Below are 26,785 nucleotides of genomic sequence, written 5' to 3' on the forward strand. Positions count from 1 at the left end.
CTGAAAAGGGTCCAGAGTCCAGCATATAGAAAGAACTCTTACAACTCAACAATAAAAATATAACTCAATTTAAAAAATGAGTAAAGTATTGAAAAGACATTACTCCAGAGAAGATATACAAATGACCAGTAAGTACATGAAAAGATGTTCAACATCATTAGTCACTTGGGAAATGGAAGTCAAAACCACAGTGCACTTCACATTCACTAGGATGGTGCTATAATAAAAATTGTTTTTTAATGAAAGTAAGTGTTGATAAGGATGTGGAGAAATTTTTCTGATGGGAATGTAAAATGGTACAGTGGAGAATCGTTTGGCAGTTCTGCAAAAAGTTAAACATAGTTACCACAAGACCCAGCAATTCCACTGTTAGGTATATACCCAAGAAAAATGAAAACATATGTCCATACAAAAAATGTACATGAATGTTAAAAGCAGCATTATTCACAATAGCCAAAAAGTGGGAACCACCCAAATGTCTATCAGCTGATGAGTGGTATATCCATACAGTGAAACATTATTCAGCCATAAAGAAGAATGATATACGAATTCACATTACAACGTGGATAAACCTTGAAAACATTATACTAAGTGAAAGAAGCCAGACATGAAAGACTATATGTTGTATGATTCCTTTTACACAAAATGTTCCCAATAAGCAAATCCATAGCAACAGAAAGTAGCTTAGTGGTTGCCAGGAGTGGGGAGAGGAGGGAATTGGGGCTGACTGCTAATGGGTGCAAACTTCCTTGTTGAGGTGATGGAAATGTTCTAGACTAGGTGATGGTTACACAATATTATGGACATACAAAAAGCCCTCACTGAATTGTATTATTTTTAAATGATGAATTTTATGTTAAGTGAATTTTATCTCAATAAAAAATTTTAAAATAAATAAAAATAACAGATTCTTTAAAAAAAAAAAAAGCAGTGTGTTTACCAGGATTAATAGCACATGCACTAGAGATAAACCTTGAGTGTTATCTCAGATTCCTGTGACTGGTACCTTCTTTCTCTTTCTTGGTCAGTGGTCCATCCACACGGGGTTGACCTTCCACTCTGGCTGCTGAAATACAGGTGAGTGAGTTCTTCGTGGAGTGGACCTTGATAATTGGGAGACAAGAGACAGAAAGACATAGATTCTCCCTCCCTTCTCGCTCCATGGACCACACTGAGTGCAGCTGTTCCTTGGAATCCTCTATCTCTCTGTGGCTTGTTGTGAAGTGGTGAGCTGCATAGTAACCTAGGATCACATTGCTTTATATTTCCTAGCTTCATTTTACCTCTATCTGTCAGTCTGTCTTTCCCTCCTTCTCTCTCTCGCTCTCCCTTTCCCTCTTTCTCTTTTTCCTTTACCCTCGTCGTCTTGGGCTTGCTCTTCCCATATAAAGTCTTAGCACCTTTAGTCCTTGCACAGATTCTGCTGTGAAGAGCACCTGGCCTGTGGCACTTGGTGAAGGGTGTGGCAAAAGAGGGAAGGAGGAAACATTCTATCAAACATGGATTCTGTTATTTTAGAAGAGACATGGGCATTTTTAAGGTTATATTCATTGGCTTTGGGTGAGAAGCTGACTTCTATTCGTGCATAAAAAATGAAATTACTCTGTCAAATCACTTTTTTGAAAAGAACGATTTTTTCCAAAAACTGTTTTCCTCTTTATAAAAGTAATACATGCTCATCAAAAATTTTTGAGCATGCAAATTGAGCAAAACGAAAAACATCAAAATTACCTGAAATCTCACATCATTTTGGTCTTTGTCCTTTCAGTCCTTTTTCTAATCATAAACAAGCCTAGAAATACATATATTTTTTGCTAAAGAAGGAAAATTTCATGAGTAAAACATGTTGGTATGACAAAGTGTCAATTACTTTAAAAATTTGAAAACTGCATTAAACACATAAAATTCATGGTTAAAAAGTAGTTGAACCCTCCAAGTTTGAAAACTTGCTCTAAACAAATGAGGCCTAAAGAATCAAGCTTGCCAAGTAGAGGTGAATCTCTTTTAATGAATGAAATGGTTGTTTTAACTTCATCCATGATACTTCACCATGTATAGGACCTGTGAGCACACCTGGAGATGTGGGCCTTGGCAGGGGTACAAGGTGTGCTCGTGACCTGTGCTCCTTCCACATCTCTTACACAAGTAAAATCTAACTAAGGCAGCTATGGTAGAGATCATGGGGGTGGAACATAGGCCTTGTAAATACAGGGAGGATGTAGAAGACCAGCACCCATGTGTTTGCTTCATTGACAGGGATGGCAAGAAACCCCTGGGTCTGTGTGAGCCTCAGCATATTAAAATGCTGGTGGCATTTAGACCTCTCCCCACTGGCTTTGTCCCTGCCTGGCTGGCCATGGGACCAAAGGTGGGGTAGAGGAGACATATGGATTGTGATTTGTCATACTTAGTAGTTTTGGGAATTGTCATATTTTTCTGATTTAAGGAAAGTGTGCTTGTGTTGAACCAAAGTTAATTGTACCATGTTTACTCTCACTTAGAAAACTATACTGACTGATGGTGAACAAAATAATAGTAGTAAATATGTTGGGAAATACTGTTAATACATGGCATTTACTGTGTGACAGACACTGTTCTTAGTGTTTTACATGTTAATTTATTTAATTCTCATAGCACATTTTCTAAAAGCTGTATTTTTTTCATTGAAGTATAGTTGATATACAATGTTGTCTTAATTTCTGCTATACAACAAAGTGATTCACATATGTATATATAAAACATTCATTTTTTTTAACATCTTTATTTGAGTATAACTGTTTTACAATAGTGTGTTAGTTTAAAACATTCATTTTTAAAAGATTCTTTTCCATTATGGTTTATCATAGGCTATTGAATATAGTTCTCTGTGCTATACAGTAGGACCTTGTTGTTTATCCATTCTATATATAATAGCTTACATCTGCTAACCTCAACTTCCCACTCCATCCCTCCCCCAACCCCCATCCCTTGGCAAACACAAGTCTGTTCTCTGTGTCCAACTTATAGTACATTTTTAAGGTAGTTAGTATTATCCTCATTTTTCAGATGAGGAAACTGGGGAACAGAATGGTTAAGTAACTGGCTTAAGGTTGCACAGCAAGAAAGTATTGGAGTAAGGTTTCAAATCCAGGCATCTAGCTCTTCCCCTCTGTATGTTACTCACACATAGTCAACACAAGCTGTAAAATGAAGGCTCTTAGATGGGTAGCCATGCCACAGAGGTTGCAGTAAGGTTCATTTCAGATGACATTAAGTAATACATAATGCTTATGCCAAGACTGTGTCGCGGGAGACTTTTAAACTAATAACTGGAAGGAATACTGTGGTTGAGAAATGCTTTAATAAAAATGAGACACTTGCAATATTTGGTATGTGTTGACATCAAGTTTCACATTAAAAAGAACTTAGGTTGGCAACTAGTTGATATTTAATGTTAAATTATTCAAAATAAAACCAGAAAGCTTTCCTCACAATTCCTCTCGAACTGAGCCCAGATTGTGAGGAGACGGGTGTTGGTGCAATTCATTCAGGGGTCCACGGGGCTCTGTGCAAATCTGTCCCTCAGGTGCAGCTTCACCCGACCTGATGGATGTACAGAGAAGAACTATTGTATTCGCTTAAGATTAGATAATGTTTGTGCCTGTCACTTATAGAGGGATATTTGTTTTCTCATCACATTATTTAACCAAGTGCCTAGCACAGTGCCTGGCAGTCACATTTATGAAGTGAACGAGCAGCTCCTTTCCTTTCTGATTGCAAACGTGCTTGGGGGAACCAAACTGCAAACAGAAGAGGGCGTAGTGAGCATGAAATTGGCAAGCTGGCGTCATCAAGCTGTTACAGGGTGATAAGAGTTCTCTATTTTCTAACAATTTGTCTATTTGAAAAAAGTAAAGAACACACCAATCCATCTGGAGTTAATTTGAGTGTATCGTGCATTGTTTGGTGTCAGTTAATCTTTTCACAATTTTTAATAAAGTTATCTTACTATTATTTAATATTTCCCTGTTCTGTAATTTTAAAAAATTGCTCTTATCATGAAATAGCTCTATGTCTGAGCTCCTTGGAGTGTTTCATTTTCTGAATTCATTTTTATACTTTCTATCATCCTGTTTTGAATAATATTACTCTGTACTGTGTTCTAATATCTGATTAGTCTGATATTGATTTTCTCTATTGATTTTGATTTGTAATATATTTACTCTTTGTCTATTTGTTTTGACAGCAAAATTTTAGGATTATCTTATTATGCTGTTTTTAAAATGTCATTGAATATTTGTATTAAAATTTTGTAAACAAAATGTCCAAATTATGTTTTTTTAGCCACTTTAAAATAAAGTGAATATCTGACTTGACCCCTTGCATGGGTGCTAGAATGATGGTATTTGGAAAATAGAACATGAGGAACAGACTCTATAGAAAAGCTATAAGATGGCAAGTGAACAACGCATATAAATTAAGATACATATCTACATTCTAAGTAAGCTGGACAATTCAACCCTAGTAAAATTTTATTGCTCTCAGTTTTAATTGAAAAGGGCAGAATCCAAATAAAGGATAGAATGATGATTGCTTAGTGTTACATTGATCTCATTTCTTCAGATTTCGTTTATATACCTTGACTCAGTCTTTGGAAGAACATAGTATCACCATTAAATGTGGCCTCAGTGGCCAGACTGCCTGGGTTTAAATCAACTCCTCTGTATTTGCTGGACTTCAGTTTACTCACAATGGGATGATAACAGTGCCTACCTCATAGGGTTATGAGGAGAATTACCTGATATATACATATACATATATATATATATATATATATATAAAGGACTTCAACAGTACACAGCCAATAATGTTAGTTAAGGAGATTTTGAGCTATAAAGACACATCTTGGTTCACGAGAGGACAATTTACCTACATATCCTTTTTTTTTTTTTTTTTCCAAATCTGAAAGTCTAGCCTTTACAGCATGACCCAGTAAGGCTGCAATAATACCTGGTGTTCGCTGGTATCAAGGAAATGCTTCTGAGCTTCTGCGCCTGACTTATTTATTGTTGCATTCTGGCAGCCAACCCCTTTCCTCCTGGCAAAAATAGCTGCGTTTCATTAAAATTCAATCTCTCTTGATACCATCTCTGCTGGATGTTAGAGGGGACTGCTAGCAGTGGAGCTTTAGCAACCTAATTAAGAATGGATTTGGGTTGAAATTTTCTAAGTACTCTAAAATTACAATCTGTAAAGTTTCTCTCCATGTCTACCCACTTCCTTGGGCCCTCGGCTCCCTGTTTCTCCCCAGCTCATCCCGCCATCACAGGAGCTGGGCCAAGTCTCCGTGGCTTTCCCGAGTTGGACACTGACATGACTCTGGCTTCATATTTCAGGTGCAAGTCCTCCTCCGTCGTCCCGAGTCCCCACTCCCAGGCCCCCTGGATGAGTGACGCCTTGGTCTGCCATGGAAGCTGGCCCTGCCCTGGCCTGGCTCCTGCTCCTGAGTCTGCTGGCTGATTGTCTGAAAGCTGCTCAGTCCCGAGACTTCACCGTCAAAGACATAATCTACCTCCACCCTTCAAGTAAGACTCCATTCTCTTCACTGCAGAAATGTCACTTGACTCCCAATAAGATTTGAAAGTTGAAAAATGGCCGGCAGGAGGCAGCCTTCCGCTCAGGCGAAACCTGGTGATTTAATTGCAGGGGGGCGCGCATGCGACAGAAACATGCGTTGTGTTTTACCCTCCCCTTTTTACAGGGTGTTTGTATTTGAAGGTAAATTAATCGGCTTGTTTTCTCTGTTCCCTGTACCCTCGGTCTCTCTGATTCTGAACACCCTTCCCTCTGACTCTGCCAGCCCTCGGCCAGTCATCAAAGTCAACCGCCAAGTCCCGGGAGGAAGGTGCTTGTAAAGATCAGGCCTTTATAAGCAAGATAATAGCTGGCCTTCCTGTCTGTGCATCTAATTCTCAGTTTCAGCATAATTGCCTCCCTCCACTTCCTATTCCCTATCCTTTTCAGTTTCCTGTGTTTAAGAATTATCTTGGGAGTGTATAATGATGTGTGTCCCAGGTCCCTTCCCTGGAGTGTCTGACTGCATCTATCTGGGTGGTCCCCATGGATTTTTGCTTTCAGCAAGAATTTCAGGTGCTCCCGCTATTGCCGATATTCTAAGGATCACACTTCGGGAAACACAGCAGCTTTCCTTCTCTACTGGTCACCATCTCTGTATTTATCTCATCTCTTTCACTTTTGCTTGACTCTTTGCTGGAATGCCCCTGAGCTGGGTATGTAGTGCGTGGGCTGACCTTTAGCATTCGCCCCAAGGTGCATTACTCTTTGAAATGTTCTTTCCGACATTTTTGAGCCTCTACTGTGTGTCAAGCATTGTGATTGTTGGTGTGAAAAATGTAAAGGCAAATCAACCATAGTCCTTGCTTTTGAGGATCTTGCAATCTACAAGGTGGAGGCAGTCACCTGGACTCCTTCAATGACACATGGTTAAAATATTTAACGTCTCCGTGTTCTGGTTGAATGAGAGGTGGTCCAAGGAGTGCACAGGGGCTTGGAGTCTACCTGACCTCGGGTTAGGACCTCCCTCGGCTGCTTCATAGCCTTCTGACTTGAAATAAGTTCCCTAACTTTGTGAAGATTAAATAAAAGAACGCATACAAAGCACTTAGCACTGTGAGCCGTAGGAAATGCTCAATAAATGTTAGGGGAATCTTTAAAGTGTTGATTTCTACATTTCTAACATGGTTAAAATGACACATACCCTATAGCATTGTTTTGTGGACTAGAAATAATATCTGTAAAATGGTAGGCACATACATAACAGGTAATCAGATGCCCGTTACTTTGATGTTGTGCTAATTGGCTCAGACAGTAAACTGAGGATGCTGAAGGTACATCACTAATTTTTAAAATCCAGATATACTTTTAACCGGCAGCCAATAGTTTCTTTAGACTTATTGCTGTTGTACGCTCTCACCAGTATAGGCTGGTGCCTACTGGTTAGTTGTATGGGAAGCTTATCTGGCTGCTTGTTTTTGCAGGGCAGTTTATTTTAGCAACATTCATGAAAAGAAGGTGCTTTGATAGTTTCTCTGTTTTCTAAGATTGCATTTTGTTCTTTTCTCCAAACAACCATGCTTTTTTATTACAGTTGGTGAACAAAAACCTAGGTTTCAGTCTCTTGGGTTTGATTGCCAGGACTTTCAGCTTCTGCGGAATTCTTTGTCCGCTTCAGTGACAGACTCAGAAGTCACTGGGCCTCAAAACAGACCCATGCCTGGCCTTCTCTGAGGCTGTGATTGTACACGCGGGGTGGAACGGAAAATTAAGGGGGGTGGATTTAAGTGACCAAGAACAAAACAAACACACTCTGCTTCTGCCTCAGGGGTATGGTGGGTCAGTGCTGGAATTGAGTGGACCTCTATTTGGCAAGTCCATTTCAGAATGGGGTCTTTGAAGGATGAGCTCTGCCAGGCTGGAGGGGCAATCACCTGTGCTCTTTAGAAATTGATGGAAAAGTTCCATTCATGTGACCTATGTTGATTAAATAGAGCCATGGCCTGGTTAAAGAGAGCTCACTGTAAATAAAGAATTGATGGAGTATTCTGATGTAGAAGGGTAGAAGGGTAGAAGCAGTTGTTCCTAAACTATGTTGTATGTAGATGATTCACCAGGAGGTCTGGGCTGAGTTCTCTTTCAGAGTCTCTATAACTGGTCACAAGGAATATAAGTTCTTGCAGGATTCAGGTTTCTGTCCATGGTTCCTACTTGGCCAGAACTTTGTTTATTCTGACCACTTTAAAGCAGGGTTAACTTCACATTTCTCTGCACTATTTCAGAAGTTTTTGGTGTTGTTTGCTTGTTTTTACACTTTGATTTTTTAAACGGTCATGGTCGTCTGCCCTTGAGCAGCACCCAGTAGCCTATGTTTAGATGAAGCGATCTCTCCACAAATAAGCAGGTTTCTGTAGAACATAGACCACAAAAAATATATGAAGGAAACATGGGATTATTTTGATTTTGAATTATTTATATAATCGCCTCACTTTGTAGATGGAGACACAAACAGCTTTCCTGGGGAAAGCTCACTTGGAGAGTGAGCCAGATTCCATTAATATTAGATACTGCTCAGAACCTGCCCAAGGAGAAATGCAGTGATGCTGGAGATGTGAGAAGATACACAAGTTTTCCACACCAGACAAACATAAACTCATTTCTCCTGGGCCCCAAACAGCCCAGGAGAAATGATAGAGAGATAACAAGTGGGGTGAGATTGGAACCCGGGTTGGGAAAGTTCAGCCTCCCATGACTAATCTCCTTTGCTCTCTGGTTCCCTAATCTTTGAAGTTTCTAAGCCGTTAAAAGAAATAAACTTTATGGCTTTCAAACTTGAGGCACTGTCCTCAATAACATACTTTTCTATCATGTGTATGGGTTTTTTTTCTTTTTCATGTGAAAAATGATGCATTTCTTCCTAGCCCATGATTAAAGTACCAAAGCCTAATAAAAACCTTTGAAGCAGGGGTTTGTATTAAGAGACATGAAGCTACTTATTTGGCTGTTAGACCTCATACAAGATAGAATTTAACATCCTAAGTGACTTCAACATGTTCTTGGCCTCCTTTTCATTCCTTGTAATAGAAACCTTTCCTGGGCAGTTCAGTTTTCCTCTGGTTGCATATTCTGAGTCTTTCCTTAATTATGTGGACCAAAGAGCTATCTCTCTACAGGGGGCTTGTTTATGCCCAGATAGTGAGCCAACGAAGTTTTCCCATAATTCTACACTACGTTAAGTCTTAGGGAGTGAGGGGACTTTCTAGAAAGGTACCAGGAAATGCACTTCTATCAGAAATATGTTCATGGTATTAAAATTATACTGACAATATGTTGTTGCCTAGTGGACTGAGAAGATCAATTTGTTAGATTTCTAGAAATTTTGTATTTGCATCCAGTTTCCAAAAACAATGGAAATTAATTTGGCAAGAATGAAAAAAAAGAAAGTTTGGATGCATTACACATCAGCATACAGTTCAAAACAAGATTCTCTTCTCACCACGGTTTTGGTAACTGAAGGCCTTTGTCCAGGCAAAAGTTCCAAGGGATGGAAACAAAGATGAAATCTTTTCCGATGCCTTACAAATGAATTATGGTCGGTTGAACCATGGCTGACCAGGAGAGTTAATGGACAGATTATATTACAGGAAGTAACTGGGCACTTTGGCTTTTCGTTTTTTCTTTACAATAACCTTCTCTTGAGGGACCAGGGACTTATGCCCTGAAATACTTATGCCCTGAAATACTAAGCTTATTAACTCTGTGATCAAGAGCCAAATTAGATTCATTCGCAGCTGGGGCCACAACGATTTGAAACCCTGCTTGCTCTGTAATGCTTTGAAGTAACAAAGAAGAAAACTGCACATCTCTTAGAAACCTGTTTCCGTCCTTTTTAAAAAAACTTCTTTATCAGATTCAGTATCAGTTAGCAAGTTACTGGAGATAGTTGTTCATCTGAAGACCTTGTTTATTAGCTAAATATTTCCAGAGGGGGGAATTTGACCATTACTTGGTATTGTGCTGTAATTATCGACTGAAAGCTGAGTCTGTTTTCAGAGATTTGTCACTGAAAAGGGTTTGATTATTCACTGATCATACTACCTGCCAAGGTGTAAATACAAGTTCCTATAAGCAAATATTAGACTGTCATTGTTGAGAATGCAACAGATACGAAGTTGTGGATTTAAAAATAAAACTCACTGGAAAGGAGATCATTTGGTTAATTGGCCATGATACATGCTGATAAACACATTCAGAGATAAATGATTTTTAACAGAGCTTCATTTTGCTACCATAGTGTTTTAGCTCATATTCCTGTTTTAATTTTGACACACTCTGAGTTAATTTCAGAGTCCAGGCCTACTTGTATAAGAAATGGCAGTATTTAATTTAATATGTCACTAGTCTTGCAAAAGATAATTTTGAAGAGTCTATTAATCCAAATTTTGGAACACTACAACTTATTAGTGCTAGGCTTTCAATAAGTTTATTCTTGGAACAGCTGGATCGTCAATCTTCATTCAAAGTTCTTAATTTATCTCTTTGATGGGAAAGTTTCCAGGAATAGCTAATCCAACATTCCAGCTAAAAGTTTAACTGGCTGCAGTGACAGACAGATAAAATTGGATACTCTAGTGAATTAATCACACAAGCTGAAGTATTATGGTTGGCTTGCCGTCATAAACCTTAGTGAATACGATCGTGTTTTGAGAAATGCTGTTCTTTGACAAATTATTTACATCTTTTTTTCAAAATTCCTGCTTTAATAATTCTACTTCAAATCTTACAAACTATTTTAAAGTTCTGTCTTTTACACTTATTTATATATTAAATAATTTAAAGTGGATAGTGAAACTATTTTTAATGTATCCAATCAGGATGATTTTCTAAAATATTTTGTATGGTTTTTAATAATGGTATTTATAAATATAATCTAATTAAAATGTCCATAAGCATATTGAATGCCTTTGGAATATGAGGACCTATTTATTTACTTATTTATTTATTTATTTATTTTGGTCGGGTGCAGCATGAGGGATCTTAGTTCCCCAACCAGGGATCACACCCGTGCCCCCTGCATTGGAAGCGTGGCGTCTTAACCACTGAACCACCAGAGAAGTCTGAGAACCTATTTATTTTAAATTCTTCAGGCATGTACTTACCTAAACTAGAATCTTTAACTCGAGTATAACCCACCTATCTAGGCAGTGGGATGTGAAGACATACAAATTTTCTATGTATAGTTTTACAAAATAGTTGATTTCTGTTTATTATAATTACATGATAGAGCATGTTTAACCAGAGCGAATTTTCCTCATTGGGAATGCAGTCGTTGGATAGCTATGCCTAGGCTGCTTTCCATCCCTCATTTTTAAGAAGATCCTTGCTCTCAGCATCATTCTGTTTATGAACTTGAGTCACCAGCCACTGGGAGGAACATAGAACTCTCAAATGGGCCCATTAAAAGTTTTAGTTACCTGTCTTTTTTAGACAGTTTATGACTTTTGATCATGTTAGGTTATTGGGTATTGTCAGAGTCAGCTCTGTGAAATATTACAAGCAAATGCGGGGATGGGCAGCTATTCTAAGCACGGTGAAAATCAAAGTTATATCTGGCCCATAATTCTGGCTTTAAGCTGCTGCCTCCTCCTTCATTTATTTATTTTTTTACTTTTTTTGGGGGTACGCGGGCCTCTCACCGCTGTGGCCTCTCCCATTGCGGAGCACAGGCTCTGGACGCGCAGGCCCAGCGACCGTGGCCCACTGGCCCAGCTGCCCCGTGGCACGTGGGATCCTCCCGGACCAGGGCACGAACCCGCGCCCCCTGCATCAGCAGGCAGACCCCCAACGACTGCGCCACCAGGGAATCCCTCCTTCATTTATTTTTTGATAACATACTTAATTGGTTCCATGTGGGCAAAGTAATTTACCCTGAGATGATTATTTCCGCCAGTGGGACATACTGGCTCAGCCATCTGCGAGGGAGAACAGTTGGCTCCTGCAGATGAAGTGTTTGCTTGTTTGCAGCTTTCAAAGAGGCCAGGTAGTTTTACAGATTCACACACACACACACACACACAAACACACACACACACACACAAATTCTGTCTGTGAAAGGCGAAACTCTAAGGAACAAACAAGCAAATGATTAAAACTAAGCACCAAGTGAAAGTACATCAGGGAAAAGGACAGAGATGGTGTGGCCAGACGTTCCTTTTGGATCCTGGTCCTTAACTACCAAGGAGACCCTGGCATGCTGGGCACTCTCCAGAACCTGACTCCCATGGATGCATCCCGCCTGAACACAAATGCAAGGCAGTGAATACAAGTACCTGGAGGACAATCCCTTCAGAAGGCAGGAAGGGGCAGCTTAGGAGTGGGGGATGGAAGGGAAAGATAGGAGCAGCTTTCTGGAACATCCCCATGTGCCCTCAGCACTCTGCCCCTGAGACATTGGCCGTGGGCCCCCGGGGCCCCTTAGGAGGTTCACCTCTGCACAGGCAGCATGTATCTTAGCAATGAAGACTCTTAGCTGATATTTGCTATCCCCTGAGATTCTTAACCATATCGGGTCCAACCAGATAAAATTATCAGATTGAACCAAAGAAATTTTGTAGGTAAGAAATGATCAAGCATCAAGAAATTTTTAATGATTGAACCTAATATTTATATTTATTTACACAATGATATGTCTACAGAAGTTGACACATAAAAGTAAATCATAGGAAATCCAGAGTGCCTTTTTTTAATTGACATTTTTATTGAGATTATTGTAGATTCATCAGCAGTTGTAAGAAATAATATACAGAGATTCCATATGTACTTTACCCAGTTTCCGCCAATGGTAACATTTTTTAAAACTGTGGAATAATATCACAACCAGGTTATTGATGCTGATACATTAGTCTACTGGTCTTATTCAGACTTCCCCTGTTTTACTTGTGTTCGTTGGTGTGTGATTCTGTGTGTGTGTGTGTGTGTGTGTGTATGTGTGTATGTGTGTGTATTTAGTTCTACATAATTTTATCACATGTAGGTTTGTGTATCCATCACCAAATCTAGACACTAAATGGTTTCAATAGCACAAGAATTCCTCCTGTTGGCCTCACACCCATGTCCCTCTGACTCTCCCCCCACTACTTGGCAACTGCAACCCCTGGCAACCCCTAATACTTCCTCCATTTAAAAAATTTTCTCATTTAAAAAATGTCACACAAATGGAATCATACAGCATATAGGGGATTGACTTCTTTCACTCAGGACAACTTCCTGGAAATTCATCCAGGTTGTTAAATGTATTAATAATTCATTTTTATTGCTGACTAGTGTTCCATGGTATGGATGTACCATGGTTTGTTTAACCTTCACCCATTGAAGGACATCTGGGTTGTTTCCAGTTTGGGGATGTTACGGATACAGTTGCTATAAACATTTGTATACAGATTTTTGTGTGAATGTAGGTTTTCATTTTTCAGGGATAAATGCCCAAGAGTGCAGCTGCAGAGTCATATGACAGTTGCATGTTTAGTTTTTTAAGAAATTGCCAGGCTGTTTTGAGAATCCTTTTTAAAAAATAAAAACGTCTCACTTCACCATGCAGGATTCTGTGCTCGGTCTAAAAAAATTAATCTTCTCTCTTGATTTTTTTTTTTGTAGCCACACCATATCCTGGTGGATTTAAGTGTTTCACCTGCGAAAAGGCAGCAGACAATTATGAGTGCAACCGATGGGCTCCAGACATCTACTGCCCTCGAGGTAAACTCTCAGTAGACACATTGGGCTGCCCAGAGCTGTCCACGAATGAATGGCCTGTTGACTATGATGCATGTATAGAGAGAGGAATGCTTGCAATCTCAACCACTTCTCTTGTCTAAGGCTATTAGTAGATCTTTTATGCCACATCAGTACCTTATCATCAAGCATAGTCAGAGACATAAACTGATCCATAGACTTGCCCCCTTTCTTATGAAGCATCTTTGGAGCTCCAAAAGAGGTGAGTGATACATACATCTCACCCCCAGGCCCAACAAATGCCAGATAAGAAGAGAACAACCAGCCTGTAATCCACTCTTCGAAGCATTAGTCATTGCCTAGTAACTTCCTTTAAGTAAAAATATGAGTTGCTATTCATATAAAGATCCCATTTATTACATATCTTGCCAGAGGCTTCTATCCCGAGACTGCATGAAAGCTAGAATTCTCAGTGTCATCATTGCACAAATAAAAACCCTGAGCTTTTTAAACTATTAAGTTCTCTTTGAGGGATGAGATGAATGCCCAATCAAAGCATGAAATTTTGACCCAAAGGCCCGTTTCAAAATGAAGTAGATGCTTCATATTCATGTTCAGATCTCTTTTATCCTATTGAATAAAAAAGATGGTTATATTTGGATATGGAGTCACTGTTAATTGGCTGTTTTGTGTTTGAAGGAAAGTCGATTCATTTGATGGGGAGGTGATAGGATGGGATATTTTATTGACAAATGTTTGAGCATGTAGTTAGATGGGCTTCGCTGCTGATCTAATTCAGTTGTTAAAATGACTGAACACACCAACACCAATCTGTTATTTTTCAATGTAACGCAAGAGCTCTTCTACTCATCCCAGCAGAAGGCACTCTGTTTCCCCTGGAGGACTGGACATCAGGAGAGCATGGAAACTGCAATGAAGGACAGGTGTCAGCTACCTAATCCGGTGCTATTTATTTAACCCATGAGTCTCCACCCAGACTGCCCAGGAGAAATACCTGTGGGTCTTTTCAAAACCACCTGGACCTGCGTCCTGCCTAGACCAGTGGTTCTCAAACTTCGGCATTACCATCATTCCCTGGAGGGCTTATTTAAATACAGATTTCTGCCCCTAGTTCTGCCTTCCCCCTCCTTCCTATAGGTCTGAGATGGGGCCTGAGAATCTGCATTTCTAAAGCATTCCACAGTGATGCAGATACTGCTGGTCTGGAGACCAGGCATTAAGAACCACAGCTCTAGACCAACTGAGTCTACATCTTGAGGTTAGGGCCCTGCACCAGTGTGTTTAAACAGCCCAGGTGATTCTAATGAACAGTCAGGGACAAGAACCACTGGGAGTTCCTCTCCCCACTCATAGAAAGCAAAATGTACTGTTGTCATTTTTAGGTTCTTCTTATTTACTTTGAGGAGTAGAGATGTTGGTAGGTCCCAAAAGACCACAGGGAAGAGAAAAATGTGGAGACACTGATGATCGGCTTATTCACAAGCTAGGTGTCCAGCCATCCAGGTAATCAAAGAGAAGTTCTGTCCACGTTGCTTTCTGCAGTCACGCACTCATTCCGGAATCAGCGGTGTTTTCTAACATTACCACTACAGGGTGAACGTTTGGGCAGGTTACTGACGGACCTGATTAAACCACTGCTTCTCAAACTTGGCGGCATATTGAAATCACAGGTGAAAACACTGATGCCTGGGCCCATTCCCAGAGATTCCCAGCAGCCAGGCATTTGAATTTTTGAAAGCTCTCTGGGTGGTTCGAATATGCAGCAAAATTTGAGAACCACTGTAAACAGTGACTCTGGACAAAAACAGGATAATCTGCTTGTGTAGTCAATAACCTTTGGGCTGGTTCCTGCTAGGACAAAGCTGGCAGATGAGCTTTTGAAGCTGTTGCCACTGGTTAGAGCTACTGTACAGGAAACATGACAGCGCTTCTCTCAGTATTGCCCTGGCAGAGACGATACAAAGGAAAAAGGAGGTTTTGTGAACTAGTGCTCTCTTGGGCCTTGTGCTGTATTTCACAGAGGCCCAGTTCAAGTCTGAAGGTGTACAAGTCTACCTCTGCCACAAGGGGAAAAGAGACCCATAACACTGCTTGAATTCTTCTCTGGAAATGAGGAAGTTCCATCTTGATGTGTTCTTTCGAGGTCAAAATCTATCCTTCTGGGCTTCCCTGGTGGCGCAGTGGTTGAGAATCCGCCTGCCGATGCGGGGGACGCAGGTTTGTGCCCCGGTCCAGGAAGATCCCACATGCCGCGGTGCGGCTGGGCCCGTGAGCCATGACCGCTGAGCCTGCGCACCCGGAGCCTGTGCTCCGCAGCGGGAGAGGCCACAACAGTGAGAGGCCCGCGTACCGCAAAAAAAAAAAAACCCACCAAACAAACAAAACAAACAAACAAACAAAATCTATCCTTCTAAAGTGCAGACAACTGGAAGTATCTCAGGTCTTTACACAATTTCCCCTTCTCCCCTTTTTTTCTCCCATTTTTTATCTTTTTGTCCTGAAATTTATAGGAATAAATAGAAAGGGATGCCTTGAGATTCTTGACATAGAACCACCATGCCAAACCCTTTGGGGGATTATGCAGTGAAAGATAGGAATCAAGTTTCTTCTTTCAAGGAGCTGGCAGTTTAGCTGGGAGATAAGATCTGAACATATCAAGTGTCAGAAATAGCAGGACAAAGGCATGTGCCAGAGGAAACATGGCATTAAATGCTTGGGAGTTTAAGGGAAGAATTGCAGTTTTGGGGGGTGAGGTGGCCAGTGACAGCATCACGGGCTGGGGAGATGGCAGCAGCCCCACAGGTGGGCAAGGCAGGTGGAAGAGTGAAGGAGCATATCTTCCAGGAAGTCACTCAGAGCAGAGGCATGGAGTGTGTACCCATGTGGGCTCAGTGGACGGGGGAGACCTGAACTGGGTGTAGCAGAATATGCTGGGGAATAATAGGAGCAGGATAGGGGAGCCAGGCTGTGGGGCCTTGAACATCAGGTCAGGAGTGAGGACTAGTGCTGTAAACTGAGAAGAGACCATTCCTTCTTGTCCAGCCACGTTTGCCATGAACCATCAACATTTCCTCTGGGTTCTCTCCAGACTTTTTTAGCAATGAAAATAATGCTATTATTATTAGATTAAAATATAAAATGTGTCTACTGAAAACTACTGAGTAAGCCTACATTTTTTTTTTTTCTGTTTATTATTAGTTTGTTTGAAGCAGCCATACCAACAGGCTTGGTAATGGCAGCTCAGTAACTGCTGTGGAAAGACGTCCTGACTTTCTGGGACGTTCCTCGTTTTCTGTTGGTTTATTTTGTGATCTATTTAATGAGGTTTTAGTTATCACATGATGTGAAAACAACTGGTTGAAAGTGAAACAGACCATTTCGTGTAAATATTGAATATTTCTCTGTGGAATAAGCTTGCATCCCAAATTGCTTAGGAGATTGATTGAATTTCAAGTTCCCTGTCACTCTGACTTTTGAAATGTGCGTTATGTAAGTACTTCCTCCTCCATTACATTGTTACTGACTTTGGCGCCTACGGATTCATGGGACTATACGTACTCCCTCCCGCAAGTGAGAATTTAAGATGCCCCCCAATAATGGACTGTCATTGTTCACCTCCTCAACTTCCATTTAGTCTTTGGCCCCCTGAGCACTTCCTTCGCAATAACCTTAATTTCATCAACTGCTCATTATAAATCAATGCAATTTTCTTGCCGCTCTGAACCAGAGGGTAAAGGATCTTGAAATCATATTCTATGAGGGACCATTTGAAGGAATTGGTGAAGGCAAATAAGAGTTGAATGTCCCGTGTTCAGGTCCACATGGTTTTGCCTGTGACTTTTCTCTGTGTTGAGAGATTAAAAGCTCCTTGAGACAGGGACTGTCTAAGTGTTTATTAAGAGTCTGTAGAATTAAATGTCAAGTCAAAAACGTGCAGTTTTTTTTTTTTTTTTTTTTTTTTTTTTTTTGTGGTACGCGGGCCTCTCACTGTTGTGGCCTCTCCCGTTGCGCGGAGCACAGGCTCCGGACACGCAGGCTCAGCGGCCATGGCTCATGGTCCCAGCATGGCTCACGGGCCCAGCCACTCCGCGGCATGTGGGATCTTCCCGGACCGGGGCACGAACCCGTGTCCCCTGCATAGGCAGGCGGATTCTCAACCACTGCGCCACCAGGGAAGCCCAAAAACGTGCAGTTTTTTAAAAGGCTTGTTCTGTGGAGGATACCTAAGCCACTAAGGATTTTATGTTCTTGCTTAATTATGAAGTGCAGATGCCTCCCTCAAAGGCAAAATCTTCACTGGAAATTATTGCTGATATAAAGTCAGACCAAGAGAAATCTTGAGATAGAGAGAGACGCATATCCTTTTAGTTCCAGCTTCTATGCTGTTCACTGTTTTTCTGTGAAAGTAAAGAAAAGTCTGAGCATGTCCCTTGGTGGCTCTTTCTATATTTGTTATGTGGTATAAGCAGGGAATATAAATGTGATCCCCAGTTCAACTGAAGACAAGCCCCCCAGTTACAGATTTTCAGGAAAGACTTCTTTATGTCGATTTTTTCAGCCCAAGCCCAGGCTGAGACTGACAACGTTTTCATTGACTTGACTTAAGGGTGGATTTTTTTCTCTTTTAGGCAATGTTACACATAGGATATAGCCCTTCAGGGTTTCTGCCATTATACAGGGGTCTCTACACTACCTCTACACCCCGTGAGGACCCAAGACCTTGCATCTTCTTATCATTTATCTATTAACCTTCCCCTCTCCCACCAGGGTAAAGAATTCAGTACCTTCCTCAGTGTTGGCCCCTGGGATTTCCCTTACTTTCTGGAGAGTTCATTTGTACGTTTACAAAAGGTATTGGTTATACATTATCCAACACTTCTGCCTGCTGTGTAATGAGGTAGTGTTCAGGTGACCTATCTTGTCATATTGCTAAATGGAAATCTTAGACTTCCTCCTTTTTTTTTTTTTTTTTTTTTGCGGTATGCGGGCCTCTCACTGCTGTGGCCTCTCCCGTTGCGGAGCACAGGCTCTGGACGCACAGGCTCAGCGGCCATGGCTCACGGGCTTAGTTGCTCCGCGGCATGTGGGATCTTCCCGGACCAGGGCACGAACCCGTGTCTCCTGCATCGGCAGGCGGATTCTCAACCACTGCGCCACCAGGGAAGCCCCCTCCTTTTTTATAAAGCAAAAATTTTTAAATTAAAGTTTAACATACATTCTGGCAAGTCCATAGATCATAAGTGCACAGCTTGTTGAATTTCCCCAGCATGAACATGCAGTGTATCTGCCACTCATGTTAAGTCATAGAACCCCAGAAGGCCACCGGGGTTTGCCAGACTTTACACCCCACCTCCCAAAGGTAATGCAGCTGTGACTGCCATGCAGATTTATATAAATGGAACCACACAGAATGTCCTCCTTTCTTTCCCACATTCTATATGTGAAATTCATCAGTGTTTTTTTGAGTAGCAAAGTCGTTCTTTCTCCCAGAAGTACAGCAGATCATTTTATGAATATACTAAAATCCACCCATTCCACTGTTGATAGGCATTTGGATTGCTTCCATGCACAGCAGTCTTGTACATGTCTTTTGGTGTGCGGATATATGCATTTCTGCCAGGTCCATCCCAGGAGGTGGGGTGTGGGACAGGCAGTACTCATGCTTTGCCTTTACTGGATTTTGCCTAACAGTTTCCAGAGTGGCTCTACCAACTTGCAGTCTCCCCAGCAGTGCCTGAGAGTGCTGGTTGCTGCACAAGCTTGCCGACACTTAGTATGGACAGAAGCAATAAAAGCTAGAAGTAGATGGAACGACGCTTTTAAAGCATTGAACGTATATAATTGCCAACGTAGACAGAGCCGGTCAGCTCCCCTCCTCCTCCACGCTTCCCTTGTCTCCTGGCTCCCCTGCTCACTCTGCATTCCTGTTTGCGACTCCCAATTCCCTCTAGACCGACAAAGGTTCTGCTTAGCTTCTCGGCCCCTCAGCAGGGCTTTCTGCCTGTCTGCTCAGCCTCTTCATGTGTGCAACTTCTGAATCAGCAAGTGCCTCGAGGGCAGAACAGTAACAGGGTTTTGGGCTCAGTTTACTGTGTTGCTGGTTTTGCTGGTATCTTGTTCTTCAAATCCTATCTGCTTCGGTAGCTCACCTATGCTTTCATAAGATTTTTGTTGCTATTTTCATTTTATCCTACCATTTCTTGGTTCTTCTCAAGTGGCATTGGAATTCTCAGAATCACTCTTCAGTTAGAATTTTCCCAGCAACTTTTTAAACAAAAGTTCTTCTGTCAGCCTAAGCAAGATTTTTTTTGTACCCTGAGAGCATCTGATCTACTCTAATTCAGTGTTTTTGTCTAAGTATTTTCTGTTAACACAGTTGCCTCAGATAGGAAGCATCCATTTGATGCTTTTGCCTGTTGCTTTGATTTTAACTACTGTCCACCATAAAGTCCTGTTTATCCTCACTAGCTTTGCATCCTTTTCCAGCCACCTCCTTAGCCTTTGTCTGGAAATAAAAACATTGCTTTCTGAGTTTCAGTGATCTGCTTTAAAAGAGAGATTCCTCGAGTGAGCCTGTCACCTGTCCTTAGGAGCTGTGGATGGTGTTTTTAAAAAAGAGAGGAGTATCTGTTTGGTGGTTTCTTCAAGAGATGCTGACTGCAGGGTAAAGGGGAGCAGTTATGAGTCAATCTGGTTGATAAGTATTTATGTGTGATTTCTGCCTTGAGAAATTTCTTACTTGGGAAAGAAAAGAAAAAACTAGGAACTACTAGTCACTCGGTATCATGGGAGATTCGTCTATTTTGTTAGATCTACTTCTAGGCCGTTCATTCTCATTGCTGTGTGAGTATATGCCATTACTTATTTATTTATTCTACCATTGGGCGTTTTTGTAGTTTCCAAGAGGTGTTTTTTATATGAAGAATTCTTCTATGAACATTCTAGTACTTATCATTTTTGTTGGCTATATATGTAAGGGTGGAATTGCTGATTCCTAGAATATGCATAGGTTTAGATTTAGTAGATCCTGGCAAATAATTTTCCAAAGCAGTTATACTGTGTGAAAGTTGCACAACTGATTGAAATATAGCATTATTTTACTTTCAAATTTGAAGAGATCACTCAAACTACAGAAATGGAAGACGTGTTATAGATATCATAGAACTAAATTAAAACGTTTTGATTTGGTTCAATCTTGAGTTGTAGAAGTCAGGTACATGTATTCTTCCCACCCATCCACCTCTATTCTTAATACATTAAGCGCCTGCTATATTGTGCAAGGTCCTGTGCTGTATTTGGGGAGGGTGGGTGGCAGGGAAATGCAGACATGAACAAAAATGGACTTTATTTTCAAGAAGATTATAATCTTGAACAGTAGATCTTAACTGGGAGTGATTTTGCCCCTCAGGGGACATTTACTAATATATGGAAACATTTTTGGTTGCCACAGTTGGGGCTGCTACTGGCATCTAGTGAGAAGAGGCCACATGTCCTGCTAAATATCCTACATTGTACAGGTCAGTCCCCCAAAACAGAACTAGCTAGCTCAAAGTGTCAAAAGTGCTGAGGATTTTTGGAAAGACAGAGCAGATATATTTTTCTATTCTTCCTTCTAAGTACAACTAAATTCCTGAATATTATATATATGAAAAAAAAAAAAGACTGAAAGATGGAGAGAAAAATGCAGACTATCTAAGGACCTTAAGACCCAAGGAGGTGAGTTCTCTGGGTTTTCTTTTTGTCCCCTATTTTCCAGACTTGGAGATGAAGAAGCTGGCAACCTGGAAATGCCACAGGTACCAAAAAAATAAATTCCAAAGAAAGTTAGTCCTCCATAGCCAAAGGACCAAGAAGCGGGTAGCCCAGACAGATATCTTCTAGACAATAATCACTCTACTTCAGCCAAATACCACAGAAAAAAAAATTATAGGTCCCTCCCCCCAAGCTAACAAAGTCTTACACTTCCACATTCAACAGGCTGTGATGAGACACACTAACCTCTCCTGCGATGCTGTCAGAAAAAAGTGAATAGGAGAGACTTTTATCCCCCCTAGGTGGTAATGAGTTCTCCCCCATGGTGTCAGTAGAGACCATGTCTGGGGCCTGGACTTCTACCCTCATCCAGCAATAATGACATTGTTCTCCCCCTCCCTGTTGGGGTTGTGTCAGAGGAGGCCTAGTGGAGAGTCAGGACTCCACTAGTGCCCAGTGGTAATGAGGCCACACACACACATCAGTAGAGTGGCATCAGTTGAGGCCATGTGGGGATCATTAACAAGGCACTCCTACCACTCTCAGCCAGCAAGTTATAATAGGAGACCTAGTGAGGAGCTGGAAATCACACTTCCACCCAGAAATAATTTGGAGAGCCCTCTCAGCTGTGAAAGGAGACAGAGTAGGGAATCTGGACTTGACTGCTACCTAGCAGTAATGAGGCAGCAGCCCCCCTTGCCCTACTGGGACTGTGTTAGAGGACGTTAGCTAAAACAGAAGGTTTAAATAAGATCCAGATGACTATACTACCCAAAGCAATATACAGATTCAATCCAATCCCTATCAAACTACCAATGGCATTTTTCACAGAACTAGAACAAAAAATTTCACAATTTGTTTGGAAACACAAAAGACCCCGAATAGCCAAAGCAATCTTGAGAAAGAAAAACAGAGCTGGAGGAATCAGACTCCCTGACTTCAAACTATACGACAAAGCTACAGTAATCAAGACAATATGGTACTGGCACAAAAACAGAAAGATAGGTCAATGGAACAGGATAGAAAGCCCAGAGATAAACCCATGCACATATGGTCCCCTATCTTTGATAAAGGAGACAAGAATATACAATGGAGAAAAGACAGCCTCTTCAATAAGTGGTGCTGGGAAAACTGGACAGCTACATGTAAAAGAATGAAATTAGAACAGTCCCCAACACAGTACACAAAAATAAACTCAATATGGATTAAAGACCTAAACGTAAGCTCAGACACTATAAAACTCTTAGAGGAAAACATAGGCAGAACACTCTATGACATAAACCACAGCAAGATCCTTTTTGACCCACCTCCTAAGGAAATGGAAATAAAAACAAAAATAAACAAATGGGACCTCATGAAACTTGAAAGCTTTTGCCCAGCAAAGGAAACCATAAACAAGACGAAAAGACAACCCTCAGAATGGGAGAAAATATTTGCAAACAAAGCAACTGACAAAGGATTAATCTCCAAAATATACAAGCAGCTCATGCAGCTCAATATCAAAAAAAAAAAAAACCCCAATCCAAAAATGGGCAGAAGACCTAAATAGACATTTCTCCAAAGAAGATATACAGATTGCCAACAAACACATGAAAGGATGCTCAACATCATTAATCATTAGAGAAATGCAAATCAAAACTACAATGAGGTGTCACCTCACATGGGTCAGAATGGCCATCATCAAAAGGTCTACAAATGATAAATGCTGGAGAGGGTGTGGAGAAAAGGGAACCCTCTTGCACTGTTGGTGGGAATGTAAATTGATACAGCCACTATGGAGAACAGTTTGGAGGTTCCTTAAAATACTAAAAAGAGAGCTACCATATGACCCAGCAATCCCACTACTGGGCATATACCCTGAGAAAAACATAATTCAAAAAGAGTCATGTACCACAGTGTTCATTGCAGCACTGTTTACAATAGCCAGGACATGGAAGCAACCTAAGTGTCCATCAACAGATGAATGGATGAAGAAGATGTGGCACATATGTACAATGGAATATTACTCAGCCATAAAAAGGAATGAAATTGAGTTATTTGTAGTGAGGTGGCTGGACCTAGAGACTTTTATACAGAGTGAAGTAAGTCAGAAAGAGAAAAACAAATACCATATGCTAACAGATATACATGGAATCTAAAAAAAAAAAAATGGTTCTGAAGAACCTAGGGGCAGGACAGGAATGAAAACACAGACATAGAGAATGGACTTGAGGACACAGGGAAGGGGAAGGGGAAGTTGGGATGAAGTGAGAGAGTGGCATGGACATATATACACTACCAAACATAGGCTGGATACCTAGTGGGAAGCAGCCGCATAGCACAGGCAGATCAGCTTGGTGCTCTGTGACCAACTAGAGGGGTGGGATAGGGAGGGTGGGAGGGAGTCACAAGTGGGAGGGGATATGGGGATATATGTATACATATAGCTGACTCACTTTGTTATACAGCAGAAACTAACACAACAATGTACAGCAATTATCCAATAAAGATGTTAAAAAAAAAAGATCCAGAATGTCATAACATAATACCAAAATGTCCAGGTTTCAATAAAAAAATCTCTTGTTGTACCAGGAAATCTCAAACAGAATGAAAAATGACAATGAATAGATACCAACAATGAGATAACTACAAAGATGTTAGCATTACCTAACAAAGATTTAAAGCAACCATAATAAAAAATGTTTCAATGCATAATTACAAACTTGAAACAAATGAGAAATAAAGTCTAAGCAAGGAAATAGAAAATATAAAGAACCAGATGGAAAGTTTAGAACTGTAAATACTGTAACTGAAGTTAACACTGAGTGGATGGGTTCAACAGTAGAGTGGAAGAGAGAGGAAAGAATTAGTGAACTGGGAGGTAGAACAATAGAAATTACCACATCTGAACACAGAGAGAAAATAGATTAAAAAATTTAAACAAAAACAAAAACAGAGCCTCAGGGATCTGTGAGAGTATAACAGAAGATTTAACACCGTGTCACTGGAGTCTCAGAAGAACAGAAAAAGTGCAGAGCTGAAAAAAGTACTCAAAGAAATTACGGATTAAACCTTCTAAATTTGGTAAAAGATGTAATCCTGCAGATTCAAGAAGGTGGGTGAACCCCAAAGAGGATAAAACTAAAGAAATCTCCACAAAGACACATAATAGCCAAACTTCTGAAACTAAAAACAAAGAAAAAATATTGAAGGAGCAGGAGATAAAAAACACCTTGTAGGAGAAAAATTCTTTGAATGACAGAAAAGTTCTCATCAGAAACCTCATGGAGGGTAGAAGAAATGGCACAACGTGTTTCAGGCGTTGGAAGAAAAAAAGTCAATGCAGAATCCCATATCCAGAGAAAATATCGTTTGAGAATGAAGGGGGAAATCAAGACATTCTCAGATGAAAGAAAACTAAGAGAATTTCTCACCAGCAGACCTACCCTAAAAGAAGGGCTAAAGTAAGTTCTCTATACAGAAAGGAAATGATGAAAGAAGGAAACTTGGAACAGCAGAAAGGAAGAAAAAACATGGTAAGCAAAAATATGTCTTTGACAATACAATATGACTGTCTTTTTTCTCTTGAGTTTTCTAAATTATGTTTGATGGTTGAAGCAAAAATTGTAATGCTAATGTGGTTCTAAATGTATGTAGGGGATTACTGAAGACAATTATATTAAAAACAAGAGAGGATAATAAGACATGAACAGAGGTGATGTTGCTATACTTCACTTGAACTGATAAAATGATGCCAGCAGACTGTGATAAGTTATGCATATAATTTAATACCTGAGCAACCATGAAAAAAACCACACACATGCACACAAAACTATACAAAGAGATACACCCCCAAACACTAAGATAACTCAAAATGGAATTCTAGAAAATGTTCAAGTAACCCACAGGAATGCCAGAAGAAGAAAATAGACAAAAAACAAACAAAAAACCCAAAAGAGAACAAACAGAAAATAAAAATTAAAATGGCAGAATTAAGTGCTACATATAAATAATTACATTAAATATAAAAGTAAAATGAATGGATTGGCAGAATGTACTAAAACACATGACCCAACTATATGCTATCTGCAAGAAACTGTGTGTGTGTGTGTATGTGTGTGTGTGTGAATTTCATAAAAATTATATTCTCCAATCGTTGATTAAGCTCTCTTACCCAGTTCTGATTTTAGTTGAATGCCAGTGAGTCTCACAGTAAAAGACTTTTGTTTCACAGCCTCTGGGAATTCCATGCAGTTGTGGAATATGAGATTTAGAGGCTGAAAGTAAACTGGTAGAAATTCAAATCCATCTTTTATCTTTTAGATAAAAGTCTTTGAAATCCTTTTAGTGTGAAGTTATCAGCAGGCTTGATTCTCATATAACCTCATTACTAACCCAAGGATTATTCAAAATGCATGGCAAGCAGGGCTCTGGGGCTGAAACTCAGTTTTTATCAATCCTACCACCAGTGATAAGCTACCTGTGGTCCACCTAGTTCTGCTTGGGAAATTCTGCCGGCTTGCCCCGTCCTCTCACCCCTCCTTGGAGATCACAATACAAATTCAAGGCTTTCGTAAGTTATCCACTAAAGAAAGCTGATCAACCTTGAGCATTTCCAAAATTTATTGAACCACAGAACCCTTTTCCACGTTAACATTTCACAACTCACCTCGGGGTTTTGCGAGGTAAGAATGGATATTTTCAAGTGATTGTTGCTTCAGATCTGAGGTCTTTACTGCTGCAAGTAATGGGGTATTCTCAATATATCTTTGTTGTATGGATTGGACTTGGTGAACTGTTAAGAAAAAATTCTTATCCAATCTCATCACTGATCACCAGTCCGTGTCCCCCCACTGCCCCCACCCCCGGCATGGTGAGAATTGGCTTACTAGGTATTGGGCTTTTGCATATCGTCTTGAAAAAAAAAACCAAAACAGGTTCATCAATTGTTTCTACTTTCACATAATGGAATAAGCTTCCAGTTCATAAATTAAAAGAGAGTTTGTTATGGACATAAAAGTATGAACAGCAAGTGGTTATATCATGTTCACCAATTGTTATTTTAAGGCTTATCCTTAAAACAAGATAATTCAATACTTGAGGGACAAACCTAATTTCCAAAACTGAAACCATGAAATGATTTACTTATTCCATAAATGTATGGTCTTATCTGCTCAGATTTACACTCGGAGCAATAAAACCTCTGGCAGCTGCTCCTTGTTGTCTGCGGGAAGAGGAGACAGGAGATAAGAACGAACGTTCCTGTATTTATTGCTTTCTTGAATGTCTGAAGTGGGAGTGGGGCTAAGAAAGGTGTCCCTAGCATGGCTGTTAACATCCAAGTCTGATACTAAAGAAGTAAACCAGTCCTCTTTGAAAGATGTGGTAAAGCTCTCAGGGCACTGGCCTCCATTTGTTAAACCCCGCTAAAGTCTTAAAAAATAAATAAGTAAATCATGCCATCTCCTCTTCCTCAGAAAAACAACCACTCCAATTTTGAAATATTTTTGAGCTTTGGGAGAATCATTGCCAGGTGCAAAACTTTCAGGTTTTCTTGTGAGCTCATAGGGTGACCTTACTTTTACCCCACTCCAAAGAGCCCCCAGGATCTTGAGCAAGCTAGGGATTTCCCTGACCTGATCCCAAGTGACGAAATTCTGGTTGGGGGGCAGTGTGGAGACAGCATTTGGGGCAGGGTATTGACAGAGACACAGTTCAGGTACACACACCAATGTTGGGCGAGTCTTCGCCC

The 26,785-nt window shown here is 40.5% G+C and overlaps 1 protein-coding gene across 5 annotated transcripts in view; it reads left to right on the plus strand.

Moving 5' to 3' along the window:
* Nucleotides 1–26,785, plus strand: part of LYPD6 (LY6/PLAUR domain containing 6) — a 110,504-nt gene that overhangs the window by 77,474 nt on the left and 6,245 nt on the right. For 3 of the 5 annotated variants that reach the window (XM_067027510.1, XM_059052755.2, XM_067027511.1), the window contains 2 exons: nt 5,376–5,564; nt 13,207–13,305. In XM_067027510.1, coding sequence (XP_066883611.1) covers nt 5,447–5,564; nt 13,207–13,305 — 217 coding nt within the window. In that variant the 5' untranslated portion in view covers nt 5,376–5,446. Of the gene's footprint in view, nt 1–1,028; nt 1,078–5,375; nt 5,565–13,206; nt 13,306–26,785 lie in introns of all 5 variants that reach the window. The other 2 variants (XM_067027508.1, XM_067027509.1) reach the window with 1 other exon arrangement.

The sequence above is a fragment of the Kogia breviceps genome, chromosome 2 (genome assembly GCF_026419965.1).
Source record: "Kogia breviceps isolate mKogBre1 chromosome 2, mKogBre1 haplotype 1, whole genome shotgun sequence".
Classification (NCBI taxonomy): Eukaryota; Metazoa; Chordata; class Mammalia; order Artiodactyla; family Physeteridae; genus Kogia; species Kogia breviceps.